We start from the raw sequence: 21,229 nt of genomic DNA on the forward strand, positions 1-21,229 counted from the left end.
ATATTGACCTTTTAAATGGATTTTTTCCCTAATGGATTCCAGTTAAAAAATGACAACAAAATATTTCCGTGCAACAAGCAGACTAAAACAATTCAGAAAAACAAAAATACGATTTAAGAAACAGGTAGTACAGTCATTGGACGTGTCCGCTGTCCACGCATTGTCCTATATCAGTGACAATGTGTTACATAATAGTCGGTAATATATAAAGTGCTGACCGGAGCCGAGGTTATAGATAAAGTACTGGTCATATCTACCGCTTCACTACAGACCACTCTCTACACGACATCATGAAGTTCTTAGTGTTCACTGCCTGCATTGTTGCGTTTGTTGGTAAATATCACAAATCTTAACTTAATTCATTTTCAGAATTTTAATTTTAATATCATCTATTTTACCACGAGCTTTATTGAAGAGATAAACACATTTTGTATAATTAGTTATTGCTAATTTCAAGTTATTATAATAATTTTTCAGTTGTACAGTTTAGCATTTCGAACATCACTTGTTTCATTGTAGAAAAAATAACGTCGTCATTTCACTGAATATGACAATAGAACTACAATATAACGGATTCATATGACATTGCATTGAAAACCGTCTGTGTAATATAAATTCAACAAAAATTGCCCACGATCCATTTTTTTCAACTCGAAGTATTACTATTTTTTCCCTTCTAAAACAGCACCACTGGTTCTGTATATGATTTTAAAAAGGCCTGAAGAGCATGTAATCTCCGTGTACATATTCATCAAAACAATCTGCCCAAACATGCTAAATAGGACAATCGTTGATAAAAATTTTACATCTCTTATTAATCATCATTTGACCAGATTGCATACTTTATGAACCATTACATTTATTCATTTAGAATTTTAATAGACAAACATCGTTTCAAGCCCTTCATCGCTTTTCAAAAAATGAAAAAGAGAAAACACATATGAAGTAGTGATGTACCTAGACTTTAACATTGCATACCTAGAGAGAAACCGAGCATAAGCGGAGTTTGTAACTAATTTTTAATGTTTCTTATTTAGAGAAAGTCACAAAATGTTTGACCTGTAGAAGCAACTATTCTATAATTTGATTCGATTCATAAATAATTTGACTAAGCCGTATCCTTTATGTATGAGTCATTTCAATTGTTAACGGGCTGGTTCTTTCATGTAAGTTAAATGTTTATCCTACAGCATATGTATTAAGTGAGCAATGCCACAAAGATGACGATGTTAACGTCGTATGTACACTAACTGCATGCCCTGCCAACAACACCATCCTTATCTGTGCGCATGACGAATGCACGTGCGCAGTGGACCCAAATGTTCGTAAGTAATAAGAACAATACATTTGTTATTTTCTTGATGGAGTGGATACTATTTTCATACATGTATTTGATTATTTACTTTTAAACATAAACTTACACCACTCTCATTTAATACAGATAAGTGAAGTTATATATACTGTAACCAAACTAAATTTTGCTGCTAATTGTTTTCGCGTTTTCATGATTTCACGATTGTGTTTAGGGATTTTGTTCACTCTCCAGACTAGCCAGAGATACTCAGGCCCTGACACTCCAGACTTAGACAATAAGACAGATAGATGTCTGGTGTATGGCAAGAACAATCTGCAACATGAAAATGAGGAACTAGCAAACACAGTTTGTTATCGGGCCAGGTCATCTGCGATTCAGACTTGCCACCGAGGAGTTTCACTTGCCTTGGTCTTTTCAATGAATGGATAATTTATCTACCCATACTAGAAAATGGTGACAACGAGGAGTAAAATGAAAGAAAACTACTGCTTTGACAAAAAAAAAAAAAAAAAAAAAAAAAAAAAACCATGCAAACGTGGTAAAATGGATTATAAATTATTCGTTCGTTGAAAAGACTAAGGTAAGTGACGCTTTCATTTTTTTCCACCTTTTCATGTACAAGTGCGCTTTGGCCCTACACTAGATATATATCCGTCATAATGTATACCTAAGTCTAGTGTTAGGGCCAGAGTGTCTCGGGCTATCTTTAGACATATTATGTTCTACTTTACTTGGATTTAAAATGTTTTAGCGATGACTTATTGTCGCTATCTTTTATCACCGTTCACGAAATACGCAAAAATTCATCGCATGCGATTATTAGTTGGCCGACCGTAAGATGCTTATTTTTATATCAAATCTTTTTTTGAATAGTTTAATATACGTTATCGCAAAGACAAATTGTTTAACGAAATTATCATGGATACCAGTGTTTTGACGAATCATTTAATAGAACTCAACTATCATTATCAGTTCTGGGCCGAACTAAGGAAGACTTTTCATTGGTTATTTCCCCTTGGTATTCCGGCTTTTATCAGTACAAGGCTTTTGGTCCTTTCTTACTCCTTCGGACTCCTCCCAAGCCTGGCACTTACTGTTAATTAAGCATTAAATCGCCTTCTTGGGGAATTTATGGTCCTATAATTCTCCCAGGACTGCAGACAAATTGAGTAACGGGCATTATGATTAATTCGCCTTCTTGGGATATTTATGGTTCTATAATTCTCCCAGGATTGGAGACAAATTGGGTAGCGGGCCTTATGATTAATTCGCCTTCTTCGGGAATTTTTGGTTCTATAATTCTCCCAGTACTACAGACAAATTGAGTAACGGGCATTATGATTAATTCGCCTTCTTGGGATATTAATAGTTCTATAATTCTCCCAGTACTACAGACAAATTGAGTAACGGGCATTATGATTAATTCGCCTTCTTCGGGAATTTTTGGTTCTATAATTCTCCCAGGATTGGAGACAAATTGAGTAAGGGGCATTATGATTAATTCACCTTCTTGAGGAATTTATGTTTCTAGAATTCTCCCAGGATTGCAGACAATTTGAAACCGCGCATTAACGCGTTTTAATTAATTTATATTTGCCATTTGTTTTCTGTTATTTTTAAGTCAACATGTAATGTACACTATTATCGCTATTACAAAATCAAATTCTCCGCTGAACCCGTCAGTGAACCCTCTTCTTCTGACGTCAAAGTGCCTCCGACGTCATAAAACGCTGAAGTCATTCGCGGTAAAAAAAAACCAAGTCCATGGAAATAAACATGAAATCATCAGTAACCTTCCAAAATTTTAATCAATATGTTCCATCTTTTGGATATTCAACATTTTAAGACCATAACTAAAATTATCATATGACTTTCGTGCTTTCTCATTAAATAAAGCCATTTCTTAAATATGATGTATTACACATGTGTAATATAACCTATCTGCATTGTGATTGGTTCATTCTGATGAATGGTACGTATTTCTACGCTTGGGAAACGATCTTCTTTTTTACTCGATATGTTACTACTAAATGCTGAATTGAACGACGACACCACACTATTCTTTAGATTCATAGCGGTAACGAAATCAGTATCAAACTTGATAATCGATAAAAACATCTTTCATATCTCCTAAATCAAACAGTAAAAGTCCAAAGCGGTGTAAAAATGGCGTCTTGCAGTCCTGCATAACGACATGTATTTTCGCAACAAATGTCAATCTGTGACATGATGAAAACGTCACAATATAAATGCCGCTTGTTATATTGTGCTCTCTGATATATACTACAAAAGTGATAGATTTCAACACTTGTCTTTGTATTCAATTCGTTGCTTAAGTTATAAATCATATAATGGTTTGATAATGAAGTGCATAACAAAACTAGATTAAAGCTTTAAATCAACTGGCTATTTTTCCCACTAGTTATTACGGCGCATTGGTACTTAACTGACTTTTGTGTTCTAGTGATACGGTCCGAATCTCAACTAATCGATTGATTGATCATCTGTTAAAAAAATCAAAAGGGAAAAACAAAGGCAATTATTAGTCATTTGATAAATATAATCTATCATTTGTTTCCCTTCATATTAGATTTATGGTACTCGTTTCGATTTTGTCATTTTTTGCGAGCTTTTGGTGAGCAAAAAATGAAAAATTCTAAACTCGTATCATAAATCGAATATGAAGGAAAACTCATGACAGATCCTCTATTTAGCAATAAAGGTTTTTCATTCAGATAACATGCAAGCACACACAAAACAATACGTCATATGTGTCATGACGTTGTTCAGAACGACGTCACAATACACGTCAAACATATTACAACACCAATGGGAATAATAGGAGAATTCTGATCACATAAATTGCTTTTTTGAGCCAATGGAAAAATAAGGATATTTAACAAAACAAACAAAATAAACTAATCAATTATCACGACAATTGTAGTGTTCACAAGTTGTCATCATCGAGCACTTGCGCTTCAAATAATCTACCATTCTATTAAATATCTTTAAGGCATGATGTACAGAGAGGAAGGTTTTGTTAAACTCTCTGTAGTCGTTAATCAAAGCACCATTCACATGACACCAGGATTTTTGAAAAAAATATAGGTTCTATTCGATTCTACAGAGGTACAGTATTTAGTTATGCACGAATCTATAAATGGACAAGTCGACATATCTATCACTAAAATTCGACTTAATTAGCACGGCAAATCGACTTGTGATAATGTTGGCAAGATCATTATCTCGCTAAACATTAAGTCTTGGCAGGAATATGCCTCCATGGAACCAAATTTGTTTTAATCGTCTTGTGTATTTTTTCTTTGTGAACAGCCTGCCAGATGAAATCCGACTGTGAAGCTGTTTCTGGCAATTGTGAACACGAACACCACGGACCTGCCCACAAGAGGGCGCCACATCACGGTCCAGCAAAGGAATGGCATTGTCTGGATAATCTCTGTAAATGTTTCTAAATTAGCCTTAATCTATTAAATCAGGGTGCCCCGATGCTCGTGTACTTGTTGTGTCTATTATGACAGTAATGATGTTATTATGGGATGTCCTACCGTATGATGGCTTTAGGTATTGTTCATTCGCCGAGATATATCATAGTTTGTGGTAGTTTTTGCTCCTGTGTTAAACGTTCAGCATTACGGAGTGGGAAGACTTGTATTAACTTAATAGTCTAGACGCTACAGGTAAAACCCAAAACTTTCTAATAATTTTTGTTTTCTTACATATAACATATGGGACGTTAAATCAATAAAACCCAATCTCTACCTTAAGTAGTTTGAACTAATCAAAATGGCGTCCAAGATGGTCGCTGAATAAGGACATTTTAACAGTTGCTTCAAAAATTACATAAAACCAATATGACGTCATGTTATTGTGGGAACTTCAGTTTTTAAACCTTAGTGTCTCCATCTATCACATTGCAGTGGTTGGTAGAGAAATCTTTCCTGGCAAAAACCAGGGACAAATCTGGGAATGGTGAGAGAATCCACAGTCTCCCAAAACACACATGTACCAAACACATTCGTCCCACCACCTCACACAATAGGACAATGTATTTAATTACCACATACTAATATAACGGCAGTGGTAGCATCTCTAGGGGTATCGCGGATGTACTTTGCTTAATATATGACCTAATAATCCCGTTTCCACAAACTGGTGTACGGTAAACAGACGTATTGTGAATACATTTCTCATAATAAATCGTTGCAAAAATGCTTCTAACACAAGGAAAGGAGAGCCAAAAAGTTATCCATCACAAAGATAAATCGACTGGAAAAAGTTGTGTCCACGAAACTTCGAAATTAAGTGTTTGCGAAGTAAGTTGCTTTACAGTAGTATACACAATAAGTAGAACGTTGGATAAGGGAGATATTCCTCTGATGATGCATTGATTTTCTATTCATGACTTCATTCTGACCGATGGCTCTATATGGAAATATACGAAACATGGCCTATCCTACCAAGTATCTTAAGGTATTACATATACTACATCCAACTACATTTTTTTTGCAATATAATTTTCATTTTTGAATTTAAGAATCCTTTTATTAACGAAAAAGGTTCCATGTCTTATACCTGGTAAGATTGTGACCTTTGCCCGGAAGCTGCCGATTTAAGCGAGAAGTTGTCCCCGTTTGTTCATTGTATTATGATACTTGTGTAATAGCGCGTCCCCACTCCCGGGACCAGCGTCGAGGGGACGTCAGTTCCCAAAAGGTGTGATCGTATAGTTTTGATTTACAATCCCCACGACACCGGTCAGCAGACGAATCCCGAGAGTAGAGCCACGCACACTTTACAATCCCCACGACACCGGTCAGCAGACGAATCCCGAGAGTAGAGCCACGCACACACGGTGAGCTGATTACAGACAGCTCAATATCAAGTTCATAAGGATGTAGCGGAGCAATTTAATTACATGGCAATAAACACATTGTATAAGGTTAAATGGGCATTTATTATACTAAGTAATAGATAATATACAGGTAAACAATAACAAAGTAATAATAGAGAACAGAAGTATTTACAGAGAGTACCTAACGATAACACTAGCCCCCTCAAGTTCCTACCGAGAGCCTAGCTGATGACCAACACCCCTTCCTCCTCCCAGCTAACTCCACAACAGCCCCACTCCCAAATCTACGTTTAACACCCTAAGTGTCCTAACGCAAGTACGAACATAGGTACGTGTGCTGTTATCAGCACTGTGTAGCAACTGTTGTCAGCGCCTGGTAGGGGAGGTGTCTCCCCCTCGGTGTTGGCCGGTTATCCGGCCATGAAAGTCGTCCATTTTAGCTGTGCAGCCCGTGTTATAACCCCCTTCCCATGGTCCCATTTGCGATGTCGCACACCCATTCTGATTGGTCTAATCTATAGCATATGCGCAGTGAGCGCGGAACCTCATCCGGCAACTCACCGATATCCTGTAGTCTCGAGGGTAAACACCAAGTTAACCTAGACTGCTCAAGGATACAAACGAAAGCCGCTATCACAATACACAATCGGAAACGCACGTGGAATGTTTATATACATAGCCCTACCCTACCGGTGTCATATCAAACAGATAAAAACAAGGGAAGGGACCACAGCAATTATGGCACACACACTAAAATAATTAACATCATATATAAGGCGAGTGACCTATATTCCCACATTTGTATTGGTTTAATCGTATTGATCAAGAACAATAACAAACTTGGACCTATTCGACATTAATAGCAATCCAGCATTTCCCTTTTGAGTTGAACTTTACCAAACATTCACATGTAGAAATAATTCATGGTTCCGATATGTAAATGAGTATGGATTTATTGGCCAATGAGATAACAGCTAGGATTTTGCCCGGTATTGGCTTCAGCAGTCGCCATCTTTATTAGTAATGGAATGCGGTCAAATCGTTATCTGGGGGAGCGAGGAGCGTGGCGTAACTGGAAATTCTCGGATATATGCATTGAGATATCTGCAAGATGAGTATTTTTCAAGATGAAAAGGTCAAATTCAATGTTACGTCGTATTTGACGAATATAAAAAATGACGTCAGTATACAAGGATTGTAGTGTCAACATGCCAAAGTAACCGATTTCCTTTAATATGTTTGATAAATCGTTGCATTCTATGAACCTGCAGGGACATTCATTGGACCTATAATCCTTCGGTAATACTCGGATGTTTTGTCTTCATTGGTTATTATATCAGGAATTTTTATCAATGAGAATATAATTTATATTCCATAAAAAAGATATTTTATTGATAAGGTTGATAAGGTTGATTGTGATGTCTATTAATCTAAGTAAAATTAAGTAAAAATTTCTAAGAGATTTCTACAAAGCGTAAGCTAATAGCAATTTTGAAATATCAAAATACTGCCACAAAGAATGGGAGTGAGCTATTATATATATATACCAGCCTTTATTTCCACTTTGCATAAAAGAACCCACCAAAACTTCAGGTCGAAGGCCGCATCGACGACCCTTTTATTGTTTATTCTTGAATAAATATATATGTATATAAATTCGTAACATCCTATTAGTACTTCAGACGGTAAGGTCGTTCCGATAGTGCAGACTAGATGATAGGTGTTAGAAAGTGATAAGCGAGCCAGTAAAATAAAGTAGTCTCCATTCTGAAATCATTACGAAGACGAAACAGAAAATAGATACATTTCCGAAGATTATAGTTCTGTTTCTGCAATTCTCTCTATCCGAGGGCCGGTACAAATGGATTTAATGTATCTATTTATCTATATGTGCTATCAACAACAAGCATACAACATCCGACAGAACCTGACGTGCAAATCCAGCAATGTCATCTACATCCTCTCGTGTAGGAAATGCACAATGCAATACGTTGGGGAAATAGGCGGTCCACTCAACGTCAGAATCAACAATCACCGCTGGTCTATCAAACAGAACAAATCTGTCTATCCGGTTGCCAGACATTTCAGCTTACCCAGCCATAGTTGGAAAGACATGCAGGTGATTGCAATTGAGCACTGTTCCTAGTGGACTCAAACCAAGCGTCGATCAAGAGAGAGATTCGCGATCCAAGGGGCATTAACGAACGTTAAACATATATCACTCGCTTTTCAATTGCTAATATCTACTTCCAGCATTATTTTCTACGTTTTTTTGTCCTTTGCATGCGCATCCTATAATATTAAAATTTCGCCAGACATTTCACGCCTCACGTGACACGCTCTCCAGCCACCGCTCATATTGTAGCTATAGCGTTCGGCCGAACAGCATATGGCTACTTTTAGATTTTGGTAGATCCGGATTTCGGCTGCCACTTGCCGAAGGGTTAATTGCGCTGTTAAATATTTGTCTTCTTTCAAAGAAAAGTGCGCATGACAGGGAGGCAGGTTGGTGGTCCGACAGAAATTAACAAGTATGCGTTCATATTGATTTTTTTCCTGAATTTATTTCGTCGCATCGGTCAAGTACAAGGTATGTGTGAAAACAGCGTAATTTTCATCTACGAACAATATGGGGAAAAGTCAAAAAAAGAAGAAGAGGTAAAAACTCAGGTGATACCCCACCGAATAAAAATCAGCTCACCACACGTGTGACCTCTAGTGATACGACACAGGTAAAAATCAGCTCACTACACATGTGACCTCTAGTGATACATGTACGACACAGGTAAAAATCAGCTCACTACACATGTGACCTCTAGTGATACATGTACGACACAGGTAAAAATCAGCTCACCACACGTGTGACCTCTAGTGATACATGTACGACACAGGTAAAAATCAGCTCACCACACGTGTGACCTCTAGTGATACATGTACGACACAGGTAAAAAATCAGCTCACCCTACGTGTGACCTCTAGTGATACATGTACGACACAGGTAAAAAATCAACTCACCACACGTGTGACCTCTAGTGATACATGTACGACACGTGTGACCTCTAGTGATACATGTACGACACAGGTAAAAATCAACTCATCACACGTGTGACCTCTAGTGATACATGTACGACACGTGTGACCTCTAGTGATACATGTACGACACAGGTAAAAATCAACTCACCACACGTGTGACCTCTAGTGATACATGTACGACACGTGTGACCTCTAGTGATACATGTACGACACAGGTAAAAATCAGCTTACCACACGTGTGACCTCTAGTGATACATGTACGACACGTGTGACCTCTAGTGATACATGTACGACACGTGTGACCTCTAGTGATACATGTACGACACGTGTGACCTCTAGTGATACATGTACGACACGTGTGACCTCTAGTGATACATGTCCAACACAGGTAAAAATCAGCTCACCACACGTGTGACCTCTAGTGATACATGTACGACACGTGTGACCTCTAGTGATACATGTACGACACAGGTAAAAATCAGCTCACCACACGTGTGACCTCTAGTGATACATGTACGACACAGGTAAAAATCAGCTCACCACACGTGTGACCTCTAGTGATACATGTACGACACGTGTGACCTCTAGTGATACATGTACGACACAGGTAAAAAAAATCAGCTCACCACACGTGTGACCTCTAGTGATACATGTACGACACAGGTAAAAATCAGCTCACCACACGTGTGACCTCTAGTGATACATGTACGACACGTGTGACCTCTAGTGATACATGTACGACACAGGTAAAAATCAGCTCACCACACGTGTGACCTCTAGTGATACATGTACGACACAGGTAAAAATCAGCTCACCACACGTGTGACCTCTAGTGATACATGTACGACACGTGTGACCTCTAGTGATACATGTACGACACAGGTAAAAATCAGCTCACCACACGTATGACCTCTAGTGATACATGTACGACACAGGTAAAAATCAGCTCACCACACGTGTGACCTCTAGTGATACATGTACGACACAGGTAAAAATCAGCTCACCACACGTGTGACCTCTAGTGATACATGTACGACACAGGTAAAAATCAGCTCACCACACGTGTGACCTCTAGTGATACATGTACGACACAGGTAAAAATCAGCTCACCACACGTGTGACCTCTAGTGATACATGTACGACACAGGTGAATACTACTTGTACAAGCACAGGTACGTAAATGCAAACCTCACTGGTAATTACAAATGCACACGGATCACTGTTTGGAGACAACTTTGGAATTATGCCTATTTCTCCTGGGTGTACAACTTTTGACCAGAACTTTTCCAATATGTATAGTTATCAAAATACGCCATCAATCACAGGTGTACCTGGTCAACCTGTCACACAGGTAAGCGCGCGCGAGACATCACGTGCATTACATCATAGTACTCCAAATGGAATGTGTGGCCCGCCACCAGTACCAGGGATTATGATACCGGGGCTCCTCGCTCTACCACCTTTCCCGTCTCCACCCCTCCACAGTCGGCTTTAGCGGCGGTAACTGCTTCTCCCATCCCAGTTCAAATCCCAAACATGGCTTTTCAGATGATGAGTACACATATAAATATTCTAAGTGACAAAATTTCCAAAATGGATTCATTTATAGGAGAAAAATTACCAAAGCTTGGTCTTTTGGAGTCCATAAACGACATTTGCGAATTTTGAAAGAAAAATCGAAATTATTATATATGAAGTGGAATTGATAAAAGAAACTGTAAAAAAATGGGGGTTTATTGGAAAAGGAAGAAAGTCATCATTATGAAATTGAAAATAGATTTGCTACCATGGAACATAGAAACAGAGAACTACTGGAAGAGAATGGTCAGTTGAAGGAAGACTTCCTTAATTGAAAACGCAATCGATGAAGTATAATTTGATTTTTAATGGAATCGCGTGCAATGGCCCATATGCAAATACATGTTTAATAGCCTCTGTGTTTTGGTTTCGTGTTGACTATATATGTCTTCTACCAACTTATAGCGAACCTCATATATACTAGCCTCATGATAAAATAATGCAGCTACAATATCGTATGATGGTGCATGTAGATTTACAATTATATATACACCTACTGCATGATTGTGAACAGAAGCAAAACCGCTAATGTGGATTCCGTCTCTTTAAATTTTAATTTTAACAGTTTTAAAAACTAATGCTCTGAATACATAAGATCAATATCAGCTGACCAGCGCTTCATAATGTACAATGTAGTAGGTCTACAACTGTTGTTTGATCATCCTCGATACTCCAGGGGTTCCGATCACTTACGATATATGTAGAGATCGTAAGTGATCGAACCCCTGGAGTATAGAGGATGATTTTTGATCTACGAGATCATGAGTATATGTCATAGAATTGTCATTATACATGTAGCTAAGGATTATACGTGTAGCTTCATTATGCAAGATTTTAGTCTTTATCAAAAATGTAAGTGATGAAGTGATGTTAAGGACAAATCGATGTAGGAAAAATAAAATCACCCTAAGATTATGAAAGTTATCAATATGTAGTCACTCGTTTGTAAATACAACATACTATGTATGAAAAAGTATAATTCATTGGACAGGAACCGATTATACAAATAAAATGGAATTAAACTTTACTTTTGAAAATGACAAATATATGGTGCAACTTCAAAGACCATGTAAATGCACATAATTAAGAAAAAAGGTGGATTTTGTAATAAGATCAAACGTATGTATAACACATGTTTTGATACGTCCGTTTAACATGCGTTTACGTTTTACGTCTGTTCACCATGCGTATTACGCATGTTTAACACACGTATTACATAACGTTTCGTACGTACGTTTTACATGCGTGGTCCTCAACTTGCGTTTAACATGCGTTTTATAACGTACGTTGAAACGTGTATGCACTTTTTCCTGTGTAGAAGATGCAGGAACAATTCCACTTCAAAACGTGCACAGGTTGAGGAGGAGAAACGACGGTAAACCTCCGGGAATCATCGCCAGGTTTGCCAAGTATTCCGATCGCGAACGCTGAGGGCCGTACCTGAGAAACTCCGCGACAAACGACATCTCTCGGTGTTTCAACAATTCCCCCCTGAGATAGTCCAGAGACGAACCGCGTTGACTCCACAGCTAAGGGAAGCCAAACGTAGGGGTGGAAACGCTAGACTGGTCTACAAGACGCTATCTATAAACAATGTCCCCTACTACGCGCCTCGTCCTTACCACGAACCCCGACCCCTAGTAAATCGTGAATAGGACAGTCACTCAGACACTGCTCTAAATGGACTAACTAACGGAAAACAATTAAGCTAATGGTTCTTAAATGTGTGTGGCTTAAAATCAAAATTGATTAATCCAGACTTTTACAACTTAATTACTGAATATTAATTCTATGTGTTGAATCTAAAACTGACCTATTAGATGATATTAACTTACCAGAGGGTTACACGTTCCATGGTAAACACAGACAGAAATGTAAGAAAAAGTCAGGTGGTATTGTTATATTGTACAAATCCAGTTTGTCAAATATTTTACAATTTCATTGATCTAATTCTGAATGTGTTCAATGGGTTGAATGTCAGATAACAAACGCTGGCTCAAACATTGTAATTGGTTGTACATACATTCCCCCGGAAAATACTGTTTATTCATCAGAAAATGCTTATTTATGGTAACAGAATAAATAATGTAATGTTGATTGGAGATTTCAATGCTAGAACTTCCACAACTCCTGATTATATGTTGTAACGAAGCTGCGGTGCGCTTCGTTGCTATATTTTCCGGAAATTATATCAACCGAGACTTTGGCGGGAATTTGCTGGGCACGAGATCTCGGGACTGCGCCGAGACTTTCAGTTTTTCTACCGGGCCTTGAGAGGTGAGGGTTGTGGTTTTGAATCCTATGTAACTTTTATATATTTGTCGTCCATCCTTTCCCTAATTTGCTGTTATCGTATAGTATGGAAATGCATTAACATTACTGTGTGTGTATTTTTCGCTGTCAGTCGATATTTTTGCTATATTTTTGAGTTTTAAATACTTGTGAAATTGTGCAATGTCGGACTTGACATGTCTCGCTTTTAGACGGGTTTCGATAGTAATTAAAAGTCTTCACTCTTGTGTTGAGAGCCGTTGGTAGGCTGGAAAACAGTGTGAGCCTCCTGTGTTGAGTTTCGGAGTTAACCGTTAAGGAGACATCTTGAGAAATCGAATCTTCGCTAGAGACCGGTGTTTGTGAAATTGGAGGTTAAACTATCGATAATCGGCCCGGTGTGTAGCGCCACGTGCTCGGTCTTTCATTGATGGGTAGGAGTTAATTCTGATAGCGAAAACGTGAGAATATTAGCAGCAAAACTGTCCATTACACAGTACTTCCCACTGAGCGCGGGTATTTTCTTGTTGTCGCCTTTACACATGTTAAATATTAATAAACTGTTAAATGAATTTCATGTCGTCCATTGTCCATACTCACTAGTACCTTTGAATATTGTAGCGAGACATAGGAATCTGCAAGCTAACGCGGCAGTCGAACCCAGGGCAAAACAAATTAATTGTATCATTCTTACTCTATGCTAATGACTGCGGTCGTAGCGAAACAAGTCGTTACAATATTACCCGATGAAAGATTATTTGATATCTTGAATGTGGTGAAAAGTTATGATGATGTAGAAAATATGTACTCTGTACATGAATTGATTTAACAGAATATTCCATTACAAAGATATAGTGAAGACAAGGCCAGGCCAAATATATATGGTAATCTCTTACTTGAACTCTGTAAAAGATCTTCTCTGTATATAGCTAATGGTCGAATAAGTAAAGATAAACAAGTTGGCCGAGTGACATGTAAAGGCATTAGTGTAGTAGATTATCTCATATTAAGTAGTCAAGCTTTCAGACTAGTCTCTGAATTTGAAATATGTGACTTTAATCCTTTATTTTCAGATGTTCAAAACCAAATCCATTGTGTTTTGAATATGTCAAACTTAACCAATACCGTAGTAAATGATACTGATATGTATACTGTTAATGGGATTCTTCTAAAAAGGACGAATTTGTAGAAGCCTTAAATCTGATCGAAAATATTAATTTGCGTGCAGTTCGAAACTCTTTAGACCAGCTGGTCGGTAATGATGAGGTTGATATTGACCAAAGCATCGATGAAGTCACAGGCATTTGGCAAGTTCTTAAAGGGGCGGCCAACAAAGTATTTGTGTCTCAGACGGTAAGACATAAACAAAAAACAAACAAGAGTAAACCATGGTTTGATAAAGAATGTGGTTTAACACGAAATGCTTTTAACAAAAGTAGGATTAAATACAAGTTTAACAAAACAGTCCTTAATAAAACTGATATGAATAAAAAAGCTAGCGAGTACAAAAACAGCTTCGAATAAGCTATAGGAAGTTCCAAGAAAAGTGTTGTAAGAAACTTCGATCTTTGTCAAAAAACAACTCTAAAGAATTTTGGAAAACTATCAATAAATTTTCGTCAGTGGAAAAAGACAGTTCATATACCACTAGATTCACTGTACCAGTATTTCAAGACCTTGAATGATGATGATGATGATGATGATAACGACGATGATGACGATGTATCGAATGATGGCGACGATGAAGAGGTATTGACCGATGATGATGATGATGATGATGATGATGATAAAGATGAATTGAAAGATGACGATGATGATGTTTTATTGAAATATGATGATGATGATGATGATGATGATGATGATGATGATTGATGATGATGATGATGATATATTAAACGATGATGATGATGCCGATGACGATGATGATGATGATGATGATGATAATTTGAACGATTATGAGGATGAAGATGATGATATATTGAATAATGAAATAACGGAAGATGAAGTTAAAAAAGCGATCGGGCAGTTAAAAAATGGTAAAGCCCCTGGTTATGATAAAATATTGAATGAATATTTAAAACATTCACCTCCAGAAATGGTAACTATTTATTGTAAACTTTTTAATATTGTTCTTAACTCTGGTATCATACCAGAAGATTGGACAATTGGAGTAATTAATCCTATATATAAAAATAAAGGAGACCCACAGGATCCCGATAACTACAGGGCAATCACCCTTATAAGCTGTTTAGGAAAGCTTTTTACATCTATAATAGATAATCGCCTAAATCTTTATGTAAAGCAAAAGCAATTCTTTCTATTAATCAAGCATGATTCCGTAAAGATCATTCAACAGTCGATAATATTTTTATTTTACAGATGTTGATATCTTTTTATCTGAATAGTGGAAAAAAACTCTACTGTACATTCATAGATTTTAGAAAAGCTTTCGATACGGTTTGGCGAGCTGGATTATGGATGAAACTCCAAAAATCACATATCAAAGGCAAATGCTTAAATGTTATTAAGAATATGTATAATAATATCAAGTCATGTGTTAAACATAATGGAAAAGTATCAGATTTATTCCCGTGTTTAACTGGTGTAAGACGAGGTGAAAATCTTTCCCCTATACTATTTTCATTATTCTTAAATGATTTAGAAACTTTTTTAAGTCTATGAAAAGCGTTCCTCTCGCAAAGATAACTGAAGATATATCATCTGAGTTACAGCTTTTTATTGAAATATTCGTCTTGTTATATGCCGACGATACACTTCTGTTTGCAGAAACTCCCGAAGGACTTCAAAAAGCGTTAGATATTTTCCAACATTATTGTGATATTTGGAAACTGAAGGTAAATGTTGACAAAACTAAAGTTATGATTTTCTGTAAGCGGAAGTCAACACAAAATCTTGAGTTTTATTTGCGAGATGCAACACTTGAAAATGTTGATAATTTTCTATATCTTGGTGTAATATTTAATTACAATGGAAACTTTTTAAAAGCAAAAGTTCGACTTATGGATCAAGCGCAAAAATCCCTTTTTGCATTATATAAAAAAATCGTAACCAGGCTATTCCAATTGACTTACAATTAAAGATTTTTGATTCGGTAGTTGAGCCAATTCTCTTGTACTGCTGGGAAGTCTGGGGGTTTGAAAACTTAAAGAAACTAGAACAATTGCATTTGAAATTTTGTAAAGGGATATTGAGAGTGAGATGTAGCACTCCTAATTTCATGGTATATGGAGAACTTGGTCGGTTTCCATTGAAATTAAATATCAAACTTCGAATGGCTCGTTTTTGGAATAAATTGTTAAGTAATGATAAAAAATAAAGTAGTATTTTAATGAGATTAGCTCTTTGTCTACAAGAAAATGGAACTCATTCCTTCAAGTAGATTAGCAAAATTAAGAGTATGTTTGATGAAACTGGTTTTTCATATGTATTTGATAATAAAATTATCATTCCTAAGATGTTTTTTCAAACACTATTTAAAACAAAGGCTCCAAGACCAGTTCATCCAAAACTAGTTTTCTGATGCCCATAACTCATCGAGAGGACAATTCTATTTAATTTTTAAAACTGAATTAAAATTTGAGAAGTATTTGACACTATTGTCCGAAAATAACAGATTGCAAATAACCAAAATGCGTACCTGTAACTTAAAGTTCCCCATTGAAACAGGCAGATGGCGAAATATTCCTAAAGAAGATAGACTTTGTAATATGTGCTTGGAACATGTTGGAAATGAGTTTCATTATTTGTTTGTTTGTAATAATGCTGTTGTCCAAAATTTGCAAAGAAAGTATATTCCAAACTACTTCCGAATTAACTCAAATGATAATAAGATGAAAGGTTTGATATCAGTTTGTAATAAGAGTGTCCTAAATGGACTCTCCCTTCTTTTCAAAAAACTTAATCCTCTACTATTATCGTCATAATGACGCTACTATAAAATCAAAATATTCTACATTTATCATTTAGGTTGTTTTTTTCTTTTTTTTTTCTTAATGAACCATGAATGAAATATTTATACTTTGTTTTTCGTACATGTGAAATGTAAAAATGTTGAGAGTAATTGCTATATAATAATGTCTTAATGTTATGTACATATACTTGTCCATCCTGTCATGCCTATACATTTGTATTTGTTTTATCCTTCATGTTCCACCGTATAATGTGTCTGGGTGTAAAATAAAATCGTTGAATCGTTGAATCATTCATAGTCCCGTTTTGCTTTTCGTATCCTATTATGTAATCGTGTTCGTTTTGTATGTCTTGATAAAGGGGCAGATCGCCTTGAAAATTATTTTTGTCCACATGGTTAGAATTACTTCTTTGTCCGTTATTTATCTATATTTATTTAATTATTTATTTAATTATCTATTTATTTTTTATTTATTTATTCAATATTTTGTATATATTTTTATATCAGAGGATCGTTATTATATTGTTATTACTGGATTCAATCTGAAAACTAGTCTCCAAGTCTGTTTGTGGAACAGCATTGAGCAGATTAAAATCTAACATATAAATATAATCCTCATATAGAAAAGGTCATTCCGCCGTCGAATAAGTAGGTCAAAACAAAACAGGAGACAAGAAAACAAAAACAAACTATTCGCCAAACCTCGACCGATTCCGATACTCTCAATTTAGACATTTCCAATAGTCAGCGTGAACGTACTACGCGCGCGGACTCTGACGCGTACTAGGCGATTTCTGGGGGTCGTCTCAAAAAAAAAGGTTCTATTCAATCTGCATTTGCATTGAAAGTAATTCTAAACAGGGCTCTGTATTCATTAATTATTTTTTGTATCTTTTTTATTTTTAGAAACAACACATTGTACATAATCATTTTGAAATACTAGTACGTAATCATTCATATGACCAATACATTTTCCTAATATACATTTTTTTCAGTTTCAATTTTGAGACGACCCCTCAGAAATCTCCTAGTTCACGCCTAGTCCGCGCGCGAAGCACGTTCACGCTTACTATTGGAAATGTCTAATATAGGATAATAGAATCGAGATTTGCCGAATGAGACATAATCGGTACACTAGTACTGTCCTTAATCTAATTCAGTTATAACGTTTCGTTTTGTTAGTACTGGTTTCCATCACGAAAGGAGCAACCTCTGATAGATAAGGCCGGGGTTATATAAGGTACTGTACTTATCTATTGTTCTACTTCAGAGTCCACAAAACATAATGAGGTACCACGTTGTCACTGCCTGTCTAGCGGCATTTATTGGTAAATATTATCATTTAAGATATGTAAATCTAGCGGCATTTATTTGGTAAATATTATCATTTAAGATATGTAAATCTAGCGGCATTTATTGGTAAATATTATCATTTAGATTCTGTAAATCTTGCGGCATTTATTGGTAAATATTATCATTTCAGATATGTTAATCTAGCGGCATTTATTGGTAAATATTATCATTTAAGATATGTTAATCTAGCGGCATTTATTGGTAATTATTAATCATTTAAGATATGTAAATCTAGCGGCATTTATTGGTAAATATTATCATTTAGATTCTGTAAATCTAGCGGCATTTATTGGTAAATATTATCATTTCAGATATGTAAATCTAGCGGCATTTTTGGTAAATATTATCATTTAAGATATGCAAATCTAGCGGCATTTATTGGTAAATATTATCATTTAAGATATGTAAATCTAGCGGAATTTATTGGTAAATATTAGCAGTTTAAATTCTCTTAATCTAGCGGCATTTATTGGTAAATATTATCATTTATATTCTATCAATCTATCGGCATTTATTGGTAAATATCATCATTTATATTCTATCAATCTATCGGCATTTATTGGTAAATATTATCATTTATATTCTATCAATCAATCGGCATTTATTTGTAAATATTATCATTTAAAATCTGTAAATCTAGCGGTATTTATTGGTAAATATCATTTAAATTCTGTAAATCTAGCGGCATTTATTGGTAAATATTATCATTTATAGTCTATCAATTTATCCGCATTTATTGGTAAACATTAACAGTTAAATTCTGTAAATCTAGCGTCATTTATTGGTAAATATTCTCATTTATAGTCTATCACTCTATCGGCATTTTTTGGCGAATATTATCATTTATATTCCATCAAACTATCGGCATTTATTAGGAAATATTCTCATTTAAATTATTTAGAAAAAAACTATAATTATTCTGTTTTACAATTCACGATATCAGTGAACATTTAGAAAAAAAAACTATAATTATTCTGTTTTACAATTCACGATATCAGTGAACATTTAGAAAAAAAACTATAATCATTCTGTTTTACAATTCACGATATCAATGAACATTTAGAAAAAAAACTATAATTATTCTGTTTTACAATTCACGATATCAATGAACATTTAGAAAAAAACTATAATTATTCTGTTTTACAATTCACGATATCAATGAACATTTAGAAAAAGACTATAATTATTCTGTGTTACAGTTTACGTTGTCAGTGAATCTTGCCACAAGGGAGATGATGTTGCCAGCGTATGTCGATTAACGACATGTCCACTAAACTACACCGTCCTCATTTGTGAGAAAGATGAATGTACTTGTGCTTTGGCCCCAAACATTCGTAAGTATCGGGATGTACTTTATCAAGTGAGAAACAGAAATTGTAAATACTTGATTTTGCGATTTCCTACATAACAACATTTTTTCTGCGATTTGACGTCGCAAATTAGAATAAATGTATTATGGTTATAATTTGTCAGCGTTTGAAACATTTTCGCTGATTTTTGTTTCGCAATTTCTTATTCGCGAAATAATTTTGAATAATAACAATTCATTAAAATGTTAAAGATTATGATATTTTTCTATCATTACTATTTTATATAGAGGGTTTTGTCTCTAGTTGTCAAAGATTTTTTTTTTCTACCCCTCCCCCCACACCCCCCCCCCCCCCCAAAAAAAAAAAAAAAAAACAAGAGAATTAAAAGAGAAAAGGGAGAATATAAAAACTATCTATCTATAGAAGCGAAGGTTCTTTTAACTATCTTTTGTTGTGATCTCTGGTTTTGAATTAGTTGTTATGGATAATACTGTCGCGTTTCTAACAGCATGTACGGCGAAGGGTGATTGTGTGACTCTGCTAGGTGAAAGCTGTGCTGAGGAACATCACGGCCCCGGACATCACAAGAGGGCCCCCGGGCACCATGAAAGCAACCCGATTTGGCATTGTCTAGATCAACTCTGTCACTGTTTTTAGAGGCACACACGTGCTTCATGCATTAAATGGTATTCTCATGTATCTTGTGTCGTGTTTCATCACTTGGTCACATAGATAATATAATCTATAATATAATCTGCCGGATATCCTGTGATTTTGCCCGTTTAATATTTTTTATTGATATGTCACTAGTGTAATACATCCTGGATCCATTTTTATTGGTTGGAAATGACGTCACGTTTTCGGGGACGGCGAGGTAAAATGGCGGCCAACGCTGGGTTTTCCCAATATATTTTGAAATGAGATTCTTCGAAATGCAGGTTGATGTAGTTATATGATCAAATGTATTTTAAATTTGTGTTCATTTCTTAGGAGATTTTATGAAACTCGTGTCGAAGTTTTAATTATTGTTCGCCAACGCTAGCAAAACAAAAATCCCACTCGTTTCATAAAATCTCATATAAAATGATCACTCATTGAATATCCTATATATATTATACCGTGTAACCGGTTGTTTTCGTGGGGACGACATATTCCGATGTCGCGGAACATTACGCGAAACTGTGTTCCGAGTACTATTGAGAAACGATTGAATTACATACACATATCAAGTCAGATCGTGATAACTTAAAACTATTAAAAATTATTTTTCTAATTTTAAGTTAAAGTTGTAGAATGTTTGATCCGCGTGTAATACCTGCTATAGGATATATGATCTGAATTTTCACTATTTCCATTAGATCACATGGAGGTAAATATTGTCCATATGAACCCAAACTGTTTCTACATGGACTTTAAACTATACGTGATTTGCATTATACATAACATTAAATGAACCCTAATTTATGTTCAACTAGCAACATTTGTTTGTACTTATCATCAGCTACATTCTTTAAAACTAGCGGCGTTTATTGGTAAATATTATCGTTTAAACTCTGTAAATCTAG

The 21,229-nt window shown here is 35.7% G+C and overlaps 1 protein-coding gene and 1 long non-coding RNA gene across 2 annotated transcripts; both read left to right on the plus strand.

The window, feature by feature from the left end:
* The first annotated feature begins 199 nt into the window (after positions 1-199).
* LOC138309257 (serine protease inhibitor Cvsi-2-like) lies at positions 200-4,822 on the plus strand. The gene is made up of 3 exons (XM_069250413.1): positions 200-333; positions 1,191-1,325; positions 4,649-4,822. Exons 1-3 carry the CDS (start codon positions 291-293, stop codon positions 4,786-4,788), a joined length of 318 nt encoding a protein of 105 aa, XP_069106514.1. The 5' UTR covers positions 200-290; the 3' UTR covers positions 4,789-4,822.
* A 13,355-nt stretch (positions 4,823-18,177) lies between these two features.
* Positions 18,178-20,363, plus strand: LOC138309385 (uncharacterized). The gene is made up of 3 exons (XR_011206264.1): positions 18,178-18,329; positions 19,554-19,688; positions 20,173-20,363. It is a non-coding gene; the product is annotated as an uncharacterized lncRNA (long non-coding RNA).
* Positions 20,364-21,229: the final 866 nt, after the last annotated feature.

The sequence above is a fragment of the Argopecten irradians genome, chromosome 15, assembly GCF_041381155.1.
Source record: "Argopecten irradians isolate NY chromosome 15, Ai_NY, whole genome shotgun sequence".
NCBI lineage: Eukaryota > Metazoa > Mollusca > Bivalvia > Pectinida > Pectinidae > Argopecten > Argopecten irradians.

Bases quoted from the DNA above. Each gene is read 5' to 3' on its own strand.
- LOC138309257 (XM_069250413.1), top strand. From the start codon at position 291: ATGAAGTTCTTAGTGTTCACTGCCTGCATTGTTGCGTTTGTTG. The intron at 334-1,190 runs GTAAATATCACA...TTTATCCTACAG, and splicing joins CTGCATTGTTGCGTTTGTTG to CATATGTATTAAGTGAGCAA. The intron at 1,326-4,648 runs GTAAGTAATAAG...CTTTGTGAACAG, and splicing joins CGCAGTGGACCCAAATGTTC to CCTGCCAGATGAAATCCGAC.